A 20,594-nucleotide genomic window follows, 5' to 3' on the forward strand; every position below is an offset into this window, starting at 1 on the left:
AAAAGGAAATAATGTACGTAAAAGTACACTGCAACCCAAATGTATAATTCTAAGGTTATTTCTAATTGTTTTTTTTCTCTCATACTAAACTTGCTAAAATTAAGAACTAGCAGTATTTATAAGAAAATAAAAATAAAATATTAGCATGTTTATATAGTTTGTTATCAATTATGATCAATGTCAGTTGGCACAAAAGATACGGGAAAAAGCCCAACTCAATCACGGAGAGAAATGAACTGAGTTTTTGCCACATCTTTTGGTCTGTCCTCAAATTATCTTCACTGCTCCCCATACTTCAAATTTTTGTTAAAATTTTAGCTTTACAAACCATTTAATTTTCAAATTATTAGCTAAAATAAACTATAATACCATTTTTTTTTTTTTTACTATATGTGTTTTTAAAGGGAGACTAGCATAAAAATAGCACTTTGTTTCGCTAATAGGGCTCGGGTCATGATCCCAGAGTCCTGGGATCGAGTCCCGCATTGGGCTCTCTGCTCAGCAGGGAGCCTGCTTCCTCCTCTCTCTCTCTACCTGCCTCTCTGCCTACTTGTGATCTCTCTCTGTCAAAAAAAAAAAAAAAAAAAAAAAAAAGAAATGGGCATCAACTTTGCTTTAATCAACTCACTAGTAATGCCATTTATTACAATACTTCTACTATAATGAAAGCATGTGATGTTGAGTCAGATCCTTTAGTAAACTTCGATTTCTATTTTTCAGATTGTGTGCTAATGTTTGTAAACATTATGCCAGATATTTTAATACCCTAGGTATAGAGAATTAAATCAGTAAGAAAAACTAAATTACAATAGGAAATGGGCAAAAGAAAGGAACTAATAATTCAGACACACACACAAACAAAATCTACCAAATGTCTATAAAGCATTAAAAAAAACAATAACCAAAGACATGAGACTTAAAATAATAAAATATCATTTATTGCCTATTAAATTGTAACGATTTTAAAAATAAGAATATCTAATGCTGGATAGTGTGACTGAACAGTCACTCTCACACTGCTAATAAGAGTGTAAAATGTTACAATGTTTTTGGAAAGCACTCTGGCAATATTTATGGAGAGACTTAAAAATATTCATACCCTTCGTCCCAGTAACTTTACTTCTGGGAATCTGTCTGAAAAAATAATTTGAAACGCAGAAAAAGCTTTCTGCACAAAATGTTTATGTTTATCACAGTTATTTATAACAGCAAAAAAAAAGAAAAAGAAAAAGGAATGATCTGAATATTTAGCAACAAAAGAATGGCAAAATACTTTTTCATACATTTGCAAATAAGCCATTAGAATGATGTTTGCATGCTTGTTATCATTCAAGTGAAAAAAGCTGAGTACAAACTATACATTCACTATATCTCAACTATGATAACATGCACAGAAAAATATACTAAAAAAATATTTTTAAAAAGGCTATCTCTGGATGGTGAGATGACAGGTTTTTTGGGTTGTTTCTTTTTATTTTTCTCCCTTTTCCAAATTTTGTGCAATGAACATCATTATTTTTATAATATATCCACATTTTTTAAAGTTTTGGTGCTTATTCTGTCATCACATTGTTAAATGTTCTCACAGAAGAAATGTGTTAACAGCAATGATATTTAGATTGCAAAAGACTGAAAAGTTATAGATGATTTAAATTATAAAGATAATGAGAGGAAAGTTGAATGAGGTCCTTTATGTTATTCTTATATTTAGGTATATATAGGTTAGCCAAATTTCAATTATTCAGGGGGTCGTTCTCTAGTTTGTAAATATTAAGGCATGTGTGCTGTCCCTTTCTCTTTTCTTGGCATTATTTGTGTTCAGTCATTGTTAATTTCTCCTTTCTACCTTTCCCGGCATAGGGATGGCAGTGGGAAGGAAAACAGAACCGAAATCATCCTTTTAGATAATGATACAAATTTCTCTCACGACATCTTCACTGCTTTGAAAAGTAAAACTATCTTAAAAAAGACTATTCAATTGCTATAGTATTTCTGTTTAAAATAAAAAGAAGTCTGCATACATTTCCTTCATTTAAGTGGTAAAGCTGAAACAAGAAGAATTGAGAACTAGGACCTATCATTTTTACATTTGCCTTGTGGGATAACACATGCAAAAGTTTCCCACACTCCTGTTACTGGGAATAATTATGAAAAGGCTATCTTTTGGTTTCAAAACATGGACTTTTCCTTTTCTTTTTACTACGTCTATATGATATGATGTGTGGTAATCTATTCCACAGTCTGTGTAAATCAAACCATGATGCTGTATGCCTTAAATTTATACAGTGATTTATGGCACTTAGTCTCAGTAAAATTGGAAGAAAAAAATATGAATCTAGAGGTTAGATTTATTCACATTATATTTTTTGAAGTAGAGTTAACATACAATATTACTTACAGGTGGAAAACACAATAATTCAACATTTCATATGTATTATGATTACCATGATTATGGTTACCATGATTAATCTAGTTAGCATGTACCACAATACAAAGTTATCACAATATTATTGACTGTATTTCCTATACTCTACCATACTATTTCTCTTAGATCCAGAGTTAAAATTGAGAGGTTACTGGATTAGTGGTAGATAGTAAGTAATTATTATTTTAGTAATCAGACAAATTCATAATTTAGATGAGATAGAAGTGTAATATTAGATCAGTAAACTCTTTTTATAAAAGTCTTCAGTGATGCATGCCTTATATTTTTACTTCTTGTATAATGGGATTATAAATATACCTTGCTGAGGATTATCTCTGGAGCCAAATATTCTGGAGTGCCACATAATGTCCAAGTTCTCCCTTTAACTCTTTTGGCAAACCCAAAGTCTGTAACCTATGAAAGAAAAAAAAAAAACAACAAAGCTTGTGAACATTCATTAATTCACAATAAATGTATTTATCATACTTAACTTGAAAGTTAAAAATCAGGGTTAAAATTAAAACCATGGGAAAAAAATTAAGTCAATGTAATTGAGACTAATCCATGCAGGCCACTATTAGTGAATGAATGTTCACTCTGGAGAACTTTTCCCTGACTCAAACAAAGAAATAAACATCAAAAAGGGTAACAGTAGATAGTTTTAACACAAATGAAGCAGTGCTGAAAGTGTTCCTTAAGTCCAGGATGTGCTCTACCATGAATTATGTCATTAGAAGTGCAAAAGCATCAACAGGAGAACCCATTGGTAACTGTGTAAAAAGGGATGCTCTCACTCTACTGATAGAAGCAGCAGAAAGAAAACACCTCCACTAGTTCAGTACTGGAAGCCAGGGCTCTTTAGCAGCTGCAGTGTAGTGTTAAAGGAGCAAAGACTCTGGCGACAGACTGGGTTCAAATTCTGACACTACTGCCCATGTGACCTGCTGTGCCTTAATTTTGTTAGCCTTAAAATGAGGATAACAGCAGTACTTATACTTCATAAGGTTATCAGGACTAAAAAAGATGATACATGTAAAACACTTGGAATAATGCCTGGCACTAAACGAGAACTCACAAATTTAGCTATTCTATATATTCCCGTATGTAGGAGCCTGTGTTCTGTTCACAGCTACAGACTATGGGAGGTATAAACAGGTTCTATTCTTGATGAGATTTTAGGTCTCTGTAATAGTGGCAGAACTATGAGCTCAATTTAAGCTATTAGGAAGAAGTAATTGTCTCGCTCAAGGAAAAAAAAAAATCCAATATTGGTAGTTGAGGTTAAATATATACAACTTTTACCTAGTATATTCTCAAATACCTTATATAAATGTGTTCAAGTCATACCTGGATATACCCTTGGTGGTCAATTAAGAGATTTTCAGGTTTTAGATCTCTGTAGATGAGGTCTAGCGAATGGAGGTACTCGAATGTTAGCACTATCTGAGCCGCATAGAACCGTGCATGAGGTTCACTACAAAGAAAAAAACATCGACTTTTCTATAAAATGAGTTAACACATGGTAATTAGTAGATTATATAAAAAAATTAATATAGGGTAGAGATATTGTGGAAGCAAAAAGAAATTTTTTCTTTTAAACGTATATAAAGAATCTTGTTATTTTCTGAATATCTACTAAACCTCTGAATTATCTTCAAATAATAATACTTTTTAATATACTTAGGAAGCAGCATATATTGAAGAAAAATATAACTCTAAAATAATCATCTTATTTTAAATTATTATTGGCCATATTAGAAGATATTGATGTTTTTATACTTATATCTGACCTTGAGAATGACTGAAAAGCAAATGCGTCAATTACATGGTCTACCAGGGCATTGTTACCATTGATAGGCTCTGTCTACCTTTCTCAGAAATTTAAGTGCTTAAAGAATTTCACAAAAATAAACACAGAAGTTGTTTAACTGAATTAATCTGAAGACTAATGCCATTTCACCCACACTATTCCTATTACAAAAATGATATAGTCTCATTATAAAAAATAATCATAAAATATTGATGAAGAGTAAAGAGCACCCATAATGCTATCTGGAAACCGTAGATACAATCCTAGTGTCTGAATTTCCAAATCTTCTACTATCCATGTTTATACAGATATATAAACATAGGTGTAATTAGTATGTGTAAACATGTACAGTTCTTGTATGCACAAATTAGATCAATTGATAGATCAGTGTAATGTTGATGCTACATTCTGAGTATCAAGTACCAAAGGATGTACTGATTTTCTAATTTGAGTTTCTCTTTCATCTGCTAGTGTATACAATGAATTCTGCTAACTGGCCTGATAAACTACAATGACTTTATGTCCTCAATAAATAACATGAACTATGAATAGAATTTCCCTCAAGATGGCTGGCATTAATTTGATCTCTCAGCACCAGAAATAGAAATTCCAAAAAAGATTATATATGCTGCTCCTTTTGCCTGTCACTATATTTCCTAGGTTCTAGCCTGATACATATCAGATGCTCAGGAAATATTTGTTGAATAAATGAATATATAAAGAAAAATACTTTTAGGGGAAAATATTTTATAATACCTTTAGAGTTCCAGCCCCATCTCAAGACTGTAAAATCTGTATCATACATTGTATGACAAGGAATTGGGGGGAGGGACATTTTAAAGGGAAACTGGAAGAATCATCCTTGTCACTGAAACATCCCTCACTTTGGAAACATTTGACTTGGAAGGTCCCCTCCAATTTTCCATGCATCTGTAAATACAAGATGCACTTAGTACCTTATAAATAAATATAAATTCGTCAGAATATAAGATGTACTAAGCATTTTATATTTATTTCCACACATTGATATTTGAAAGAAGGAACATGAACATTACATGGATCTGTAATCAAATTGTTGAAAGATGAAAGGAAAATATCCTGAAATATTTTGAAATATTCTGAAATATTTCTGAAAATGCTAAAACAGCTTTAAGCCATGCTCAACAATATTGTTAAGCCATTCTCAACAAGAACTCAGTATTCTTGTCGTCTCAAAGTTTCTTAAATAGGAGTTAGTAACCTCTTAAGTATACAGGCAGTAGAAAAGACAGTGTCTCAGTGTGAATTATTGCAATCAACTTGCTTTTCCTCCTAGTACCAAGTATTAAAGAAATACGAGTGTGGGAAGTTGCAAAGGAAAGAAGTTAGTAATTATAAAAAAATGGACAAAATAGTTTTTGAAGACTGGTTTAGGTGTAGTGCTTCAGTGTAAAACTTTGAGTTATCAAAGGGCAATCTGAGGATTCTGGGTCTGTGTGGACAAGAGTAGTAGGAGAGAGGAAAATAGATGAAAAGAATCATTAAAAATAAACAGAAGTTGCTTTGCATTAGCGTAGTGCCCGAAACATATTAGGTGCCTTATCATATTAGGTCAATAAATGTATTTTGGTTCTCTAGGTTCTAGATGTCCATCAACAGATGAATGGATAAAGAAGATGTGGTATATATACACAATGGAATACTATGCAGCCATCAAAAGAAATGAAATCTTGCCATTTGCGACGACGTGGATGGAACTAGAGCGTATCATGCTTAGTGAAATAAGTCAATCGGAGAAAGACAACTATCATATGATCTCCCTGATATGAGGACATGGAGTAGCAACATGGGGGGGTAGGGGGATAGGAGAAGAATAAATGAAACAAGATGGGATTGGGAGGGAGACAAACCATAAATGACTCTTAATCTCACAAAACAAACTGGGGGTTGCTGGGGGGAGGTGGGATTGGGAGAGGGGGAGCGGGCTATGGACATTGGGGAGGGGAGGCGAACCATAAGAGACTATGGACTCTGAAAAACAACCTGAGGGTTTTGAAGGGTCAGGGGTGGGAGGTTGGGGGAACAGGTGGTGGGTAATGGGGAGGGCACGTTTTGCATGGAGCACTGGGTGTTGTGCAAAAAGAATGAATACTGTTACCCTGAAAAAATAAATAAAATTGAAAATACCAAAAAATTAAAAAAAAATTGTATTTTGGCTTAGGCCTCAGATAACTAAAATAACTCTAATGTTGGCCCATAATTGAATATGATCTTGTGATAATCTGAATCAATCATTGTCTTTTTCTGAATCAGATTACCATCAGCCCAGTTTGAACTCCTGCACACATTTTCATCATGACAACATATAATGTGCTAAATGAAGCTGAACCTGCTCTGGGTTTCAGCTTCATTCTGTTAGTGATTTCTAATAAACAGTAGTAGCTTACAAACTATTACACACAGGTAAGGTTAACAGAATCTATTTTTAAAATTGTGTAGCTTTTTCAGTAATAACCTAATGATTAGGCATATACTCTGTTTTAAAGATTTTATTTACTTATTTATTTGAGAGAGAGAGAACACAAGCAGGGGGAGCAGCAGGCAGAAGGAGAGGGAGAAGCAGGCTCCCCACTGAGCAGAGTGCCCGATGTGGGGCTTGATCCCAAGACCCTGAGACCATGACCTAACCCAAAGGCAGACATTTAACTGACTGAGCCATCCAGGTGCCCAAATTACATGTATATATTTAAAAACTCAATATAGCAACAACTTTAAGGAGAATTAAATTTGTTTGAAACAAACTTTCATAATCTTATCACTATGATACTGTTATTATCTTTTCTAGGTACTCCCTTTCTTATCTTCATGTTTACGCAAACCTCTTTCCCAGAGTTGTATTAATATTTGTTCAATTAATATTGGTATGTTTAAATTAAATTTTTGTGTGTTCTAGAAATTCCTTAAATAATGGACCTTCATAATACCTACCAAGGGTAGAATATTTACAATGGTACTATGGTGCTTTCATTTTTTTTTTTTTTTAAGGTTTTTAAAATTTGAGAGAGAGAGAGAGAGCACACAGGAGTTGGGGGTGGGGCGGGCTGGGGTGGGACAGAGGGAAAGGGAAAAGCAGACATCAGGCTCCATCCCAGGACCCTGGGATCATGACCTGAGCCGAAGGCAGACGCTTAACTGACTGAGCCACCCAGATGCTCTTTTCAAAACTCAGTATGGTGTGGCCTTTTATTAATGTTTCTACATAATTTCTTCATATAGCTAACATATTACTAAATTAAAAGAAATAAATTTTTAGCACTGACAAAACTTAAAAATTTGGTTTTAAACAAACACACAGAATATAAAGATTTGAGGAGGATAAAATATTAGTTACCTGAACCTTCCAATTCTTCTTAGGTGTGAAAACATTTCGCCCCCAGGGACATATTCCATAACCATGTATAAATTAGAATTATCCTATGAACAAACAAAAAGAATAAACCAAAATTATGAAACCTAGATTATTTCAAGAAAATATTTTAAGATAATACGATGTCAAATTAGAAAAAGACAAATTTAAAATCCACCTGAGAGATTACTAACATTGGGAAAGAGAGAATAAATGGAAGATGCTCTCATTTTTCAACAGTGGGGAATTCATTTTTATTTTCTCCTAGTATTCCTGTCACAAATTAGTCTGGGATTTTTGCTGTTCCTGTCCTTGCAGGGAACACTAACTTTTGAACAATTAGACACTGAGGCAATGACTTAATGTTATAGTGTATGCAAAAGAATTACAGTTAAAATAACAATTTGCAAAAGTAAGAATATTTACATTTTATATACTAAATTAGGTCAGAGAGATTAATGATTTTTAACATCATCCTAAATACATAGATGTTCATCTGACTTAAAGAATAAAGGAGGAAAAGGAAAAAATGTTAAAATGGTTCATATGAATTAATATTGCAGAGATGCCAAGAATCATTCTAAAGAGCTGAAAAGCTGCCAACTTCAAGAATAAATCTTGTGCAGCCTTATGAGATACCTGAATGGAAGGCCAAAGACTGTTCTGCTTTGTATAAATGGAAAGACTAGAACAAATTACTAAGGAAAAGAAGATGGTACAATTGTATCAGAAAAGGTTTAAAAGGAACATATGTGGTCATCTGCATAAGTTTAAGAACTGCTTAATAAGATATTTCTATGGATTTTGATAAACTGAAATATTTGAATTTGTAATACCATCTCATGAGAAGTTACATATTACCTTTAAAAATTTCCCTAGGGAGGGCCAAAACCTTGTCAAATGTTAACCTAAGTTTATAAGCACAATAGGATTTAATTATGTAAAATCTAAATATATTACTTTTTTTGGTTACTCATATTCTCCAGGTTTAACATCTGGCTTAGAATCTTATCACAGTTTCATATTTTTAAAAATATATGAGGGTAAAAATATTTTATTTGAATATTGTAAAATCTACCTTAAAAGCGTACTCCAGTCGAACAAGAAAAGGAAAATTCACTGCCTGTAATATTCTTTTCTCATTCAAGGTGTGCTCTATTTGCTTCAGCTTAACAACCTGTGATTGAGAGATAAATATATTTAATGTACTTGAACAGAATTTAAAACTCACTGTAATTTTAAAAGAAAAAACTTAAATAAAATGTTTTTTATGTAATAATGAGCTTGGATAAGCAAATCACTAAGTTGGATATGGGTGATAATAACCACCAATGAGGTTTCTCAGATTCAAATGAAAAACCTAACAGAAGATTTAGAATTTGGTCTTATGAAGGTCAACTATGATTTTCAGTCAAGAAGTAAAAACTAAGAAGAAACAGACTTCTAATACAGTACTTAAAAAACTGGTATGTGAAAATAACTTAGCTCGTAATGACTTATATAGTCAGTCCACTAAAGTAGTTGCTACAAATCACTGCAGTAAGTTGGTATTGCTTTTACGTCTTCAGAAGATTATCAAGGAAATTAAGGATTGAAGAAAAGCCAATAACTGAAAAACAGTGGGTAAAAATGAGCAATCTGTTCCTTTCCTAATACCTGAATAAATACAAGATTAAATTCTAAAAATTTAATTTGTGCAGTCACAAGAGAGGACACACAAAATACTGGCAAAAAACCAACTATATCTTATAACAAATAGGTCATTTAGAATTAATCAAGCCTACTCCAGATTGTCTACTCAATCAAATAGATGGCAGGGGAAAGTAACTTATCTTCGTGAAGACTATGTTTCTATCCCACATGTGATTCTATTTTTAATTTAAGAAGAGGTGACCTTCGGGATATAAATAGTTGTCCAGTATATGTGCAAATCATTAGAATGCAGCATTCTTTCTTGCTAGAGGCTTATTGTCAGTGAATTCAAGAAGTTGAACATAAATAAGAAAGGTAAATATACCATCCAGTTATTAGCATATACAATTATAGTATAAAAATAGTACTGAGCAAAGAATACTTGACTCAGAGTCAGAAGATCTGTATTCTAATCTAGGCCTTCTAATCAAGCAGTTTTGTGATTTTGGAGATGTTATTTCAACCCTTAGGATTTTGGTTTTTTTAACTGTAATATGAAGTGGTCGAAGCACTTCCGTCCAAATTCTAACAGTTACATAACTAATTAGTCCATACTTATTACAATAAATTATGCAACATTAGCTGGAAGATTACTATTGCTTTGTATTTAATTTTAAAAATAGATTTTTAAAAATTTATTATTTATTTTATTATTTATTTTTCTAACAGTTTCAGGTTCACAGAATTGAACAGAAGATACAGGGATTTTCCAAGAGAATCCCCTCCCCACACAGGCATAGCCTCCCCCAATATCAACATCCCCCCTGACCAGAGTGATACGTTTGTTACAAGTGATGAACTTACACCGACACACCTTTATCACCAAGAGTCCATACTTTATAGTAGGGTTTTACTCTTGGTGTTGTATATTCTGTGGGTTTGGACAAATATAGAATGACATGTGCACACCATTATAATACCATACCGAGTACTTTCACTGTCCTAAAATTTCTGTGTTTCACTTAATCATCCATTCCTCTCTACTAACCACAGGCAATCACTGCTTCTTACTGTCTTCCTAGTTTTGCCTCTTGTTGAATGTCATATAGTTGGAATCACAGACTATATAGCCTTTTCAAACTGGCTTCTTTCACTTTGTAATGGCTTGATAGTTCATTTCTTTTGAGTGATGAATAATACTTCATTGTCTAGATGTAACATATGCTTATCTCTGTATATTTTGATATAGTAGGCTTCTAGTTAGGCACTGATAATATGAAATAAGTAATATGTAATAAGTAAATAAGTAATATGAAATAAGTAATAAAAACTGTAATAGGCTTTCTGCATTATATCTCTAAGCCAACTATGCATAACAATTAAAAATAGGGCATAACAATTAAAAATAGAAATAAATGATACATGATATATATATGATAAATGAACTGGCAAAGCATAAATGCCCAGTTAATTTTTAAGTTAATTTAAAAAGTTAGCTAATTAAAATCTAATTTACTTATAAGTTTGCATACAACTACATAAAAGGCATAATAATGCAACTGAGATAAAGACAAAGAAGTGTCTGCCTTAACGCTGCATAAATTCTACTTAGAACTAGAGGCTATTATGCTAAGCAAAATAAGTCAGTCAGAGAAAAACAATTATCATGTGATCTCACTGATATGCAGAATTAAAGAAACAAGGCAGAGGATCACAGGAGAAGAGAGGAAACAAGATGAAACCAGAGAGGGAGACAAACCATAAGAGACTCTTAATCTTAGGAAACAAACTGAGGGTTTCTCAGTGAAGGAGGGTGGGGGGGATAGGACGGCTGGGTGATGAACATTGGGAAGGGTATGTACTATCGTGAGTGCTGTGAATTGTGTTACACTGATGAATCACAGACCTGTATTCCTGAAACAAATAATACATTATATGTTAATTTAAAACATCTATTTGGAAGTATGGCATATGAATATGTAAATATTAATATGCAAATAGTTGCCAATTATAATGTTGTAAGTGTTCAGACAAGAAAATGTTTATGTTAGGCCCAATACATAATCTAATTCCAGATTCTTCATCTATAAAACGTTGATAATAATACCTACTTTAAAGGTGACTGTGTCACATAATGCATGTGAAGTGATTAACACAGTGCCGAGCACAAAGTAAAAGCTCAAAAAGATACGTACTGTTATTAAAATCTATTAAAAAGGGTGAGGGTTCAGCTGAGCCTTACAGATGAATAGATAACACAGATTAGGAAAAGACAGGAGATAGTGTGGTCTGGTTAATATCTAGAACCATTACCTGAAAGGGGTAATACACAAAGGTAAGTCTGAATGCTAGTTTCATCTGACAATAGCTTAGGACAATGTTTCTCAAGATTCGGTAAGAAAATACCCTTAAATGGCAGAGAAAAAAATAACAAGTAACCTTGGGGGTTTAGTCCATGCTTTATTTTCAACATGCATATAAAATTTATATTTACTTTTTAATATTTCTGTTGGTTTAAATATGTATATTTAAAAGCATTTACAAATGATTACTTATTGGCTAACTTTCTTTTAGCCAAATACTTGAGGAGTTTTTTGATAAGGAAGATGGGCTCTATATCATCACATACTCCCGCAGCCCACCCAGCATGGCACGTATACTCCTGGGGAGTCAAGTTTCAATCAGAGAAGTAGAGAATAGAGGACATGCAGGGGATCAGTATGAAATAAGACTATGGGAGAGTATGGAAGAAAGTTATGAAGGGTTTAGAAGTAGGATGCAGAGTTCTGCTTGTATTGAATTAATATTAGGAAGCTTTTTGAGCGAGTAAATAAAATTACATGATATGGTAAGAAAAACTTTCTTGGCAGTGAGGAAGGTAAATTAATAGAAGGTGCAAAGTCTGGGGTTGTAGAAATTAAGATGTTATTGTGAAAGCCCAGTTAACATTAATGAGGGACCGACCAAACTAGGTAGTGGTAGAAAGGATCTTAGGAGTAACAAATACATTTCAAAGGAAAAATTAAGAAGAAGCATAGGCACGGTCTACGGCCATACCACCCTGAACGCGCCTGATCTCATCTGATCTCGGAGGCTAAGCAGGGTCGGGCCTGGTTAGTACTTGGATGGGAGAAGCAGAGGCACAGAAATCAGACCAACCTAGCCAAATTCTTGGTTTATCTTACTAGCCTTTTTGATATTGGAAAAACTACTTGAATAGAAAGGTCATTGGCTTAAAAGGGAGATTAATGCCATGCAAAGTTGTGAAGATTCACTGATACAGTAAATATGAAGTTCCTAGCAATGCTTGACAATTGTATGGAATGAAGAAATGCGATTTCTTTCATTTCTGTACTGATATTTTCCTCTTAACCTATATACCCTAAGATAGGAGAAGCCAAAATTGAAAGGCTTGTAACTTCATTAACAGAAAAGAAGGTGATCATGGAGTGTTATTTTATTACTTATCTTCATCAAATTCAAATGAACTTGAAAAATTTCAGAATATAAAGTCTTTGTCCCAATTATGAATGGATTCAGAACACTGCCATAGCTGAAGTGACTTAGGGTGGCAAATACTCTCTTTTCATGATTTATCTATGGGGTAACCTTCTTAGTAATTTACTTAACAAGTCACCACCTTGTTAAGAAAAAAAAAAGGAATTAAAAACTTCTTCCCTAAATACTTTAAATGTAAAAATGGCATATTATGTAACCCCTTTAATATTTTATGACTAAAGCATAGTCTATTAATTCCTTAAGAAAGATAGCAAAATATTAGGGCCTATCCAGATAATAACATTTTAATGACAGATTTAATAAAGAATATTTCATTCAAATCAGAATTTTGAAGCATTTTGTGTGTTACCAGCACAAGTGTACAAGTCACTTACTCTCTCTGAGACCCAATGACCTCATCTAGAAAATTAGAGCAAGGACTAGTCAGTCTCTAAGAGCTCTGTGCTCAGATTGCACAAATTAGGGGTATAGGGCTCAAAGATGAATCGAAGCTTGGACAGAGTCCAGAGGGAGAGGGTATAAAACATGAAAACAAGACGAGGGAATAGTCCAGAGATTGAGATTAGCAATCTTTAAAGAGTAGACAGGGAAAAAATAACAGGAAAATGCCTCTAAAAAAGAAGAGCCCAGAGGGGTAAGCATAATTAGAAGAAAAAAGGGTGACAGAAGTCCAGGGACAAGAGAGTTTCAAGGGAGTGGTCAGCAGAGTCATAGGTTCTATAATGTCATATAAGATGAGTAAAAAGAGCCCACTGGTTTTATTGATTAGAACACTGGATTGGTGACCCTTGCAGAGCCATTTCAGTGGAGTAGCAAGAGGAAGGAGATAAACAAGGAGACAGTTAAATTATCGTGGGTTAAAGACTTAAGAGGAAGTGACTTAGTGGATAGAGTGATTAAACTTTTTTTTCAGGAAGCACGGTTAAAAAGGTATGAAAAAGGGTAGTAGACAAAGATACACAACTAAATGTGTGTATGGGTGTATTTAATTTTAGAGAGATGTAAGTCATTACTCTTTTTCATGTTGGAGGTTAAATTTGTTTTTTGTTTTAAAGTACTTTTTGGACTGAACTTCAGACCAGTCTAATGTTGTGCTGTCCAACATGATAGCCACACTAACATGGGGTTATTTAACACTTGAATTGTGGCTACTCCTAGACGGAGATGTACTGTAATATATACATCAGATATTGAAGACTCAGTGTGAAGAAAGTAAAATGTCTCCATTTTTATGTTAATTACATGTTGCAATGACAATATTTTAGATACACTGAGCTAAATAAAATCGATTAAGATTGATTTCAACTATTTCTTTTTACTTTTTAAATGTGGCTATTAAAAAATTTTAAATTACTTAAGTGGCTCACATTCTATTTCTATTGGATAGCATCAGTCTAGCCACTAGCTGTATCCTTGACTAACTAGCTCAGTACTGTTTACTCCACATCCAGCTCAGTACTGTTTACCCCACATTTTTTCTATATTCTGGTAAGCCAAAATGTCATTTTTGGAAACATAATACCTGTAAGATAATATTCAAGATTTACCATTTTCTTTCACATTCCCTTACTTGTATGTGATTACCAGGAAAATGGAAGTTTAACAATTAAAGCGTAAATAATTCAGACATCCAGATTCATCAGATATACCAATATGTGATAAAAACTTAAAAACTGGTTTTTCAAAATGATTTAATCTTTTTATTGAGATATAATTGACACCTAACATTATATTAGTTTCAGGTATATAACAATCACTTGATATTTTTTATAGTATTAGTATTCCAACTTTTTTTCTGGTTTAACTGACATTTTAAACTCAACAAACTCAATCATGTTAAACAAAGGCCTTCCACTGTCAATCAAAACAAGTCATAAAATAAAATCACCAAGTTTCTGTTACCTCAATCTAAAGATCCAGTACAATTGATCTCTATATTTTCCACAAGGCAGAATGTAGTAGAGATGCCTGTTCTTTACATGTTGAATTCAATATTTTGTTAGTAAACATACACAAACTTATATAAATAACATTATTGAAATAATAATGTATCCCCATATACTTATTAACTGTGTATCAGATAGTCACAATAAATAAGAATGAAATTAAATGCAACAATAAAAGTATCTGCAGGTATCAATGGAAGGTCATTATATTGCATCTGTTTAATAATCTAGCTGATAAAACTGAAGTTTACCCTTCAGGTAAATAAAGACAAATACACTCACCTTCTGCTTATCTAAGATCTTCATGGCATAATACTGTTCAGTGGCTTTATGCTTTACCAACATGACTCTTCCAAATGAACCCGTTCCAAGGGTTTTTTTCCTTTCAAAATCCTCCAGCCCTGCATTATTCTACATATATATGAAAAATAAAATAAACTTTAAAATTAAGAAATTCTCATAAGACTATGGTAGCTATAATAGATTTAGTTATATATAGTCAGAAGAGATTATTTAAAATTATCCATTTAAAAATAATACAAAAAGACTACTGAGATTCCAGGCTATTGGTTCCATTTTTCCCTTTGAATAAGAAGAAATGAACTAATATTTGAACAGAGAATTATATTGCAGAACAAAGCATAACAGTAATGGGAGAAAATAAGAGCCTAAGCTGAAATATTAAGCTCATAATGAATTCCAATATGAATTCCTAGTATTAGACTTTTAATAAACAAATTCCATATTTTAATAATCTCATACTGACCAGCAGTATATTGACACAGCCAATCATGGAAGTCATAATCTCACTGTACTTACAAATAATTCTAATGAATAAATAAACTGAGGGTCAGAGTCCTTTCACTAGAGTTACGTCTGAAGAAAGCACTGTCTTACTTCATTTCTATCTTTATACAAGCTTATAGGACTGGATAATAACAGCATGAAAGATCCTAATGGCTCTTTCTCTGATGTTATAATAACTGGTATTACCTAAAACAGTAATAATAAGGAAGAAGAGTTCCTCATTCCCACAAAGATAACTGAAAGTCAGAGTCTCAGAACAATAATCAGGCTCTTTTTCCTCCCTCAACAGATGCTTTGTTATGAGCAAACATCTTTGTTTGACTTTGGCTATAGCACAGAAGCAAAGAATTGGAGACATCAATCTATTGAATTTGTTGCTGCCACAACAAAATGAAAATTACCGGGAAGAAATTATGTGCTAAATAGCCACAAGTAGTAATTGCTGACCCATTTGTTTAATAGGTTTTTCATTACAAAGATCTTCATGAAAATCTTGGAAAAAAGTATTTCTGAGTGTCAGTCTATATAGTGTTTAGCTTGAGAAAAATATGAGGTAATGTGATTCTTGTATAAGTAAGAAATCTGGACAGTTACTGCAGTTCACTGTCATTGGATTTAATCTCTTTTACAAATCAAAGCTTGCCATTGGAGACACAGCATAGCTTCTCGCTGAATCATTACAGAGAGAGCAAGCAGCTCTAGTTATAAAACTTGCTTCATGAAACTTAATTTCAAATTTCTAATGATTTTAAATTGCTATGAGATTCTATATCAAGATAGAAAGAAAAAGCTCTTAGAATTCTGATTGCATTATTTAATTTTATGGATTAATGCTTAATATTTTGGTCTTAACAACACCAATTGAAATGTTTAATATAGTTCCCAAGTAAATAATGGAAGCAGATCTAAGTAACAGACAACAAACTGAACATCTCTTTTTGTTAGTTATTGCTTTTCATACAAATGTGCCATCCTCCTCACCTTCCTCAGTGTTTGATGTTAGACAATGTCTAACTTCTCATGACTGCTAGAGTAATTATGTTTTAAAGTACAATTCGTGCTTTTAATCTTAGTATCTTTATAAAAAATGGCAATATAATGGCATCTTCAAAAAATATTTAGAATTAAGTATTTTTTAGTGAAAAAGATACTTGAAATACGACGACGTGGATGGAACTAGAGCGTATCATGCTTAGTGAAATAAGTCAATCGGAGAAAGACAACTATCATATGATCTCCCTGATATGAGGACATGGAGAAGCAACATGGGGGGGTAGGGGGATAGGAGAAGAGTAAATGAAACAAGATGGGATTGGGAGGGAGACAAACCATAAATGACTCTTAATCTCACAAAACAAACTGGGGGTTGCTGGGGGGAGGTGGGATTGGGAGAGGGGGAGCGGGCTATGGACATTGGGGAGGGGAGGCGAACCATAAGAGACTATGGACTCTGAAAAACAACCTGAGGGTTTTGAAGGGTCAGGGGTGGGAGGTTGGGGCAACCTGAGGGTTTTGAAGGGTCAGGGGTGGGAGGTTGGGGGAACAGGTGGTGGGTAATGGGGAGGGCACGTTTTGCATGGAGCACTGGGTGTTGTGCAAAAAGAATGAATACTGTTACACTGAAAAAATAAATAAAATAAAAAAAAAAAGAAAAAAATTTTTGTGGTAGGAAAATTGATGTTCAAAATTGAATTTGGTATTAAAGTTCATTAATTATTTTTAACTTTAAAAAGAGATTTTTTTGACAAACATAAATGCTCTTTTTATACACAGTTTTTAGGTCTTAGTTACAATTTAAAGTACTTAAGTTATGTAGAATTTACCCCATCCAATGTTTATGAGAAAGGATTCCTGTGTACTTGGTATGTTGCCAATAGCTAAGTATTTGTGATTAAGAATTTGAAGCTGCACAATAGTATCAAAGGCACAAATCAAAATTACTATACATTAAAAATATCAAGAGTTTGTAGCAACTTATAATTAGTATCAAATTTTATGTAATCACATATTGTAATGGAAATTAGGTTCTTCTCCAATTTAGGTCTACCTAAAATTACTAGTTAGGAAATCAAAACATAATGTTATAATATTATGGTAAAATTCCTATGTTAAGCTTACTTTTTAAAATGTGACTTGAATGTTTAATGCTATTTTACAGTTTCTTAAATAGTAAATTACCTGGGCAAAAATCATGATTTTATATAACAGGACTTTTAAACAGTAGAAAATTTTAAATTTTCCTTACCGGAGCAGGATTTTCCCATTTTCTAAGAAAGTCTTCTTTGGCTTTGGCTAGAAACTCTTTCACTGAAAATATAATTAAAACAAACAAACAAAAACAAATTTTGTCTTGTAAGAATATTTATATTACATTTAAATATATTTTAAAAACACAGACTTTTGTCAACAATTGTTACCATGAAATGTGTATTCATAACCATGATAAACTAGAGGGCTATTTACTTCCTCTAAACAAGAAGCAAATATTTTCTTAAATTTCTAAGAAGCTCTAATACTATTCTATATGGAGATCACTTTCATAATTTCAAATCTAATAATAAAAATGCCATTCCTGAAAACATACCTGAAAGTAATGTAAAACAGTCAGAAATCAGTCTAGGAGAAAATATTCATTGTAAATAAGCCAGCAGTGGTATTAACAAAGCTGTTAAATATAAGAACTGAAGACATCTGGAGAATGTGAACTTGTTGATTTGTGGAATTTCAAATATAACTGACTTCAATAAAAGGCTGTTTTCAGGTATAAGGATTTATGTTATTAGATTTGTGTTTTCTCTACTGGTGGTAGAGAGAAAAGGAAAAATACAGGCTACACATAAAGGATACCCACAAAGACTTAAAAACAAAAAAGAACAAAAACACCAAAAACAAAACACCCAAACAGCTTTAAAGATCTCATATTCTAAATTTGAAGCAAAATTAAAATGTACACTAAAGTAAAGCATTCAAAACCAGATGTTTCTGTGATCAATAACAGCTACGTTATGAAACTATGGTTTGAAGTTTTAAGATTTGTTAAATAACAAATCATTTAAAAGGTTTCCTCTTTTTCATTTTCTTTCCACAAAGTTTCCATAATGACTTCTGTTTACAGAATGACTTCAGGAGTTTAAAAAGAAATAGGAAAAAGATTCCAGAGATAAGACAGCATTAACAAAATGTATACTTGTTCCTGTAGTCAGGTATGAGAGCAAAACCTGGCAATTCAAGAAGTATTTATTTCAGTATTTCTTTTTGTTTGGAAGTTCCTGATATTTCTCTGATATCTAAATCTATAAATAAAGAAGACAACTGAATTTAAATAATGCTGAAATAGTAAAAAGCTAGGCAAAATGAACTTAGAGTGGGACACTGTCATTTATTTCAGAAATACTAAGAGTGATGGTGATGATGAAGAAAAGGCCAAACTAATAGTGGAAATGAGGGGTCACAAATTCTTTGATAAGATCATCTAATGATATAGTGGTATTTAAGTGCGGCATTTTAAGATGTAAATTATTATTTCCTCTTTTACCTGTGTAAATTACCTTTGCCAAAACACTGTTGCTAACCAAAAAAGGCTGCTGGCATTCCAAATGTTTTGAGATTTCAAAATGGTGATGATAAGCACCAGGAGCAGACATTAGTTTTTTAAGTAACATTAGAGTGTTCATTTCTGAAGACATTATTTCACTACTTCATATAAACTGTCATTTGTTTTTTGCTGTAAAGTACTCTCAAAATACCTGTTTTAGAAAACTTGAGAAAAACAATTTTTAAAATTAGAATCTTTCCTTTGTATGAAAATCTCAACCACCAAAACAATGAATAAAATAACTGCACCTAATTATGCAAATATGATCTAATTCCTCCTGAGGGTGGATTTGGGGGTGGAAAAGTCTTACATTTTGAGTTTAGGATGGTTCAAGTTACTCTACTCCTAAAAGTTAATGTATTAGTTACAACTGAGGATGAGTGGTTTTAGAAGATTATATTTTATTTTATTTTATTTATTCATCTCATGGCGCTGACATATTTGCAATTGCACTGACTTAGAGATGACAGCTAAAATAAATTAAAAACAAAATTTCCTGCTAAATGCTACTGTGGTTTTTAAGAAACAACAACTTGTGATTCTCAAAATATACAACTGATTTCTTTTGAAAAATATTTTTGGTTATCTTCTATTTATAGAACTTGCACATCAAGTTGTGGTATAAACTCTCCAGATGCCTGCACGAGTGTAGATAATTTGGAGACAAGGAAGGGAATCAGGGAAAGGAAAAAAAATATATTCCTAACATCCTGTTTCAGCTTCTCCTGTCACTTCCTGCTAAGTGGATCTGGAGTTAAGGAAAAAGTAACTGGTCAAGGAAGGACTGGCAGTATTTGCCAAAGATGGTACACTGAAAGAAAATTTCCTTCTCCCTCCTTGGTGTATGAGCTAGAGGAAAAATTTCAGGTACTTCTTAATTTCATTCACTAGTAGGATATTCAGGAAATTCTCTGTATTCATCAATATTCCAAGTTCATTGCTAAGTAACATTACAGAAAGTAATAATTCTCAAAAAGGTCTTAGATGAAAATTATCAGAAATGGATAGGAATCAAAGACACTAAATTTTGTGAATTATTCCAACAAATTAAGAGATTCCCTTTTATAAAGTAAGGATAAGTATTAATTATAATGTCATTAAATAGTTCCATGAAGCAAACTCTATACTGCAACATTTTTTGTCACATAAGTATATATACAAACATAAAATCTCTAGTTCATATGTGCACTATTTAGATACAAAGATGAACACAGTTAACTCTGTAAAAATGTAAGTTAACCTAAATATACATCTTACAAATATAAACACCAGAAATAAAATATTTCACAATATGCTGGTTATGAATAACGAACAATAAGCAATCTAGAACCATATGTATTCGGTTTGGTTTTTACTATTTTTAGACAATGTTGAATTTCACTTTCTAAATGTTTTTCTCTAGTTGTTTAAAAATTTTATATCCACTGACATAAGGTATTGGCAGCTAATTAATAAAATAAGCGGTAGGAGAGTTA

The 20,594-nt window shown here is 32.6% G+C and overlaps 1 protein-coding gene across 8 annotated transcripts in view; it reads right to left on the reverse strand.

Annotated features, from left to right (window-relative positions):
- The window catches only part of PRKACB (protein kinase cAMP-activated catalytic subunit beta), a 121,764-nt gene that overhangs the window by 17,322 nt on the left and 83,848 nt on the right, over positions 1-20,594 (reverse strand). For all 8 annotated transcript variants that reach the window (XM_046006792.1, XM_046006768.1, XM_046006775.1 and 5 more), the window contains 6 exons: positions 17,770-17,831; positions 15,000-15,128; positions 8,699-8,797; positions 7,606-7,688; positions 3,773-3,899; positions 2,744-2,839 (listed from right to left, as the gene is read on the reverse strand). In XM_046006792.1, the coding sequence (XP_045862748.1) occupies positions 2,744-2,839; positions 3,773-3,899; positions 7,606-7,688; positions 8,699-8,797; positions 15,000-15,128; positions 17,770-17,831 (596 nt within the window). The remainder of the gene's footprint in view (positions 1-2,743; positions 2,840-3,772; positions 3,900-7,605; positions 7,689-8,698; positions 8,798-14,999; positions 15,129-17,769; positions 17,832-20,594) is intronic.

This window comes from Meles meles, chromosome 1 (genome assembly GCF_922984935.1).
Source record: "Meles meles chromosome 1, mMelMel3.1 paternal haplotype, whole genome shotgun sequence".
Lineage (NCBI taxonomy): Eukaryota > Metazoa > Chordata > Mammalia > Carnivora > Mustelidae > Meles > Meles meles.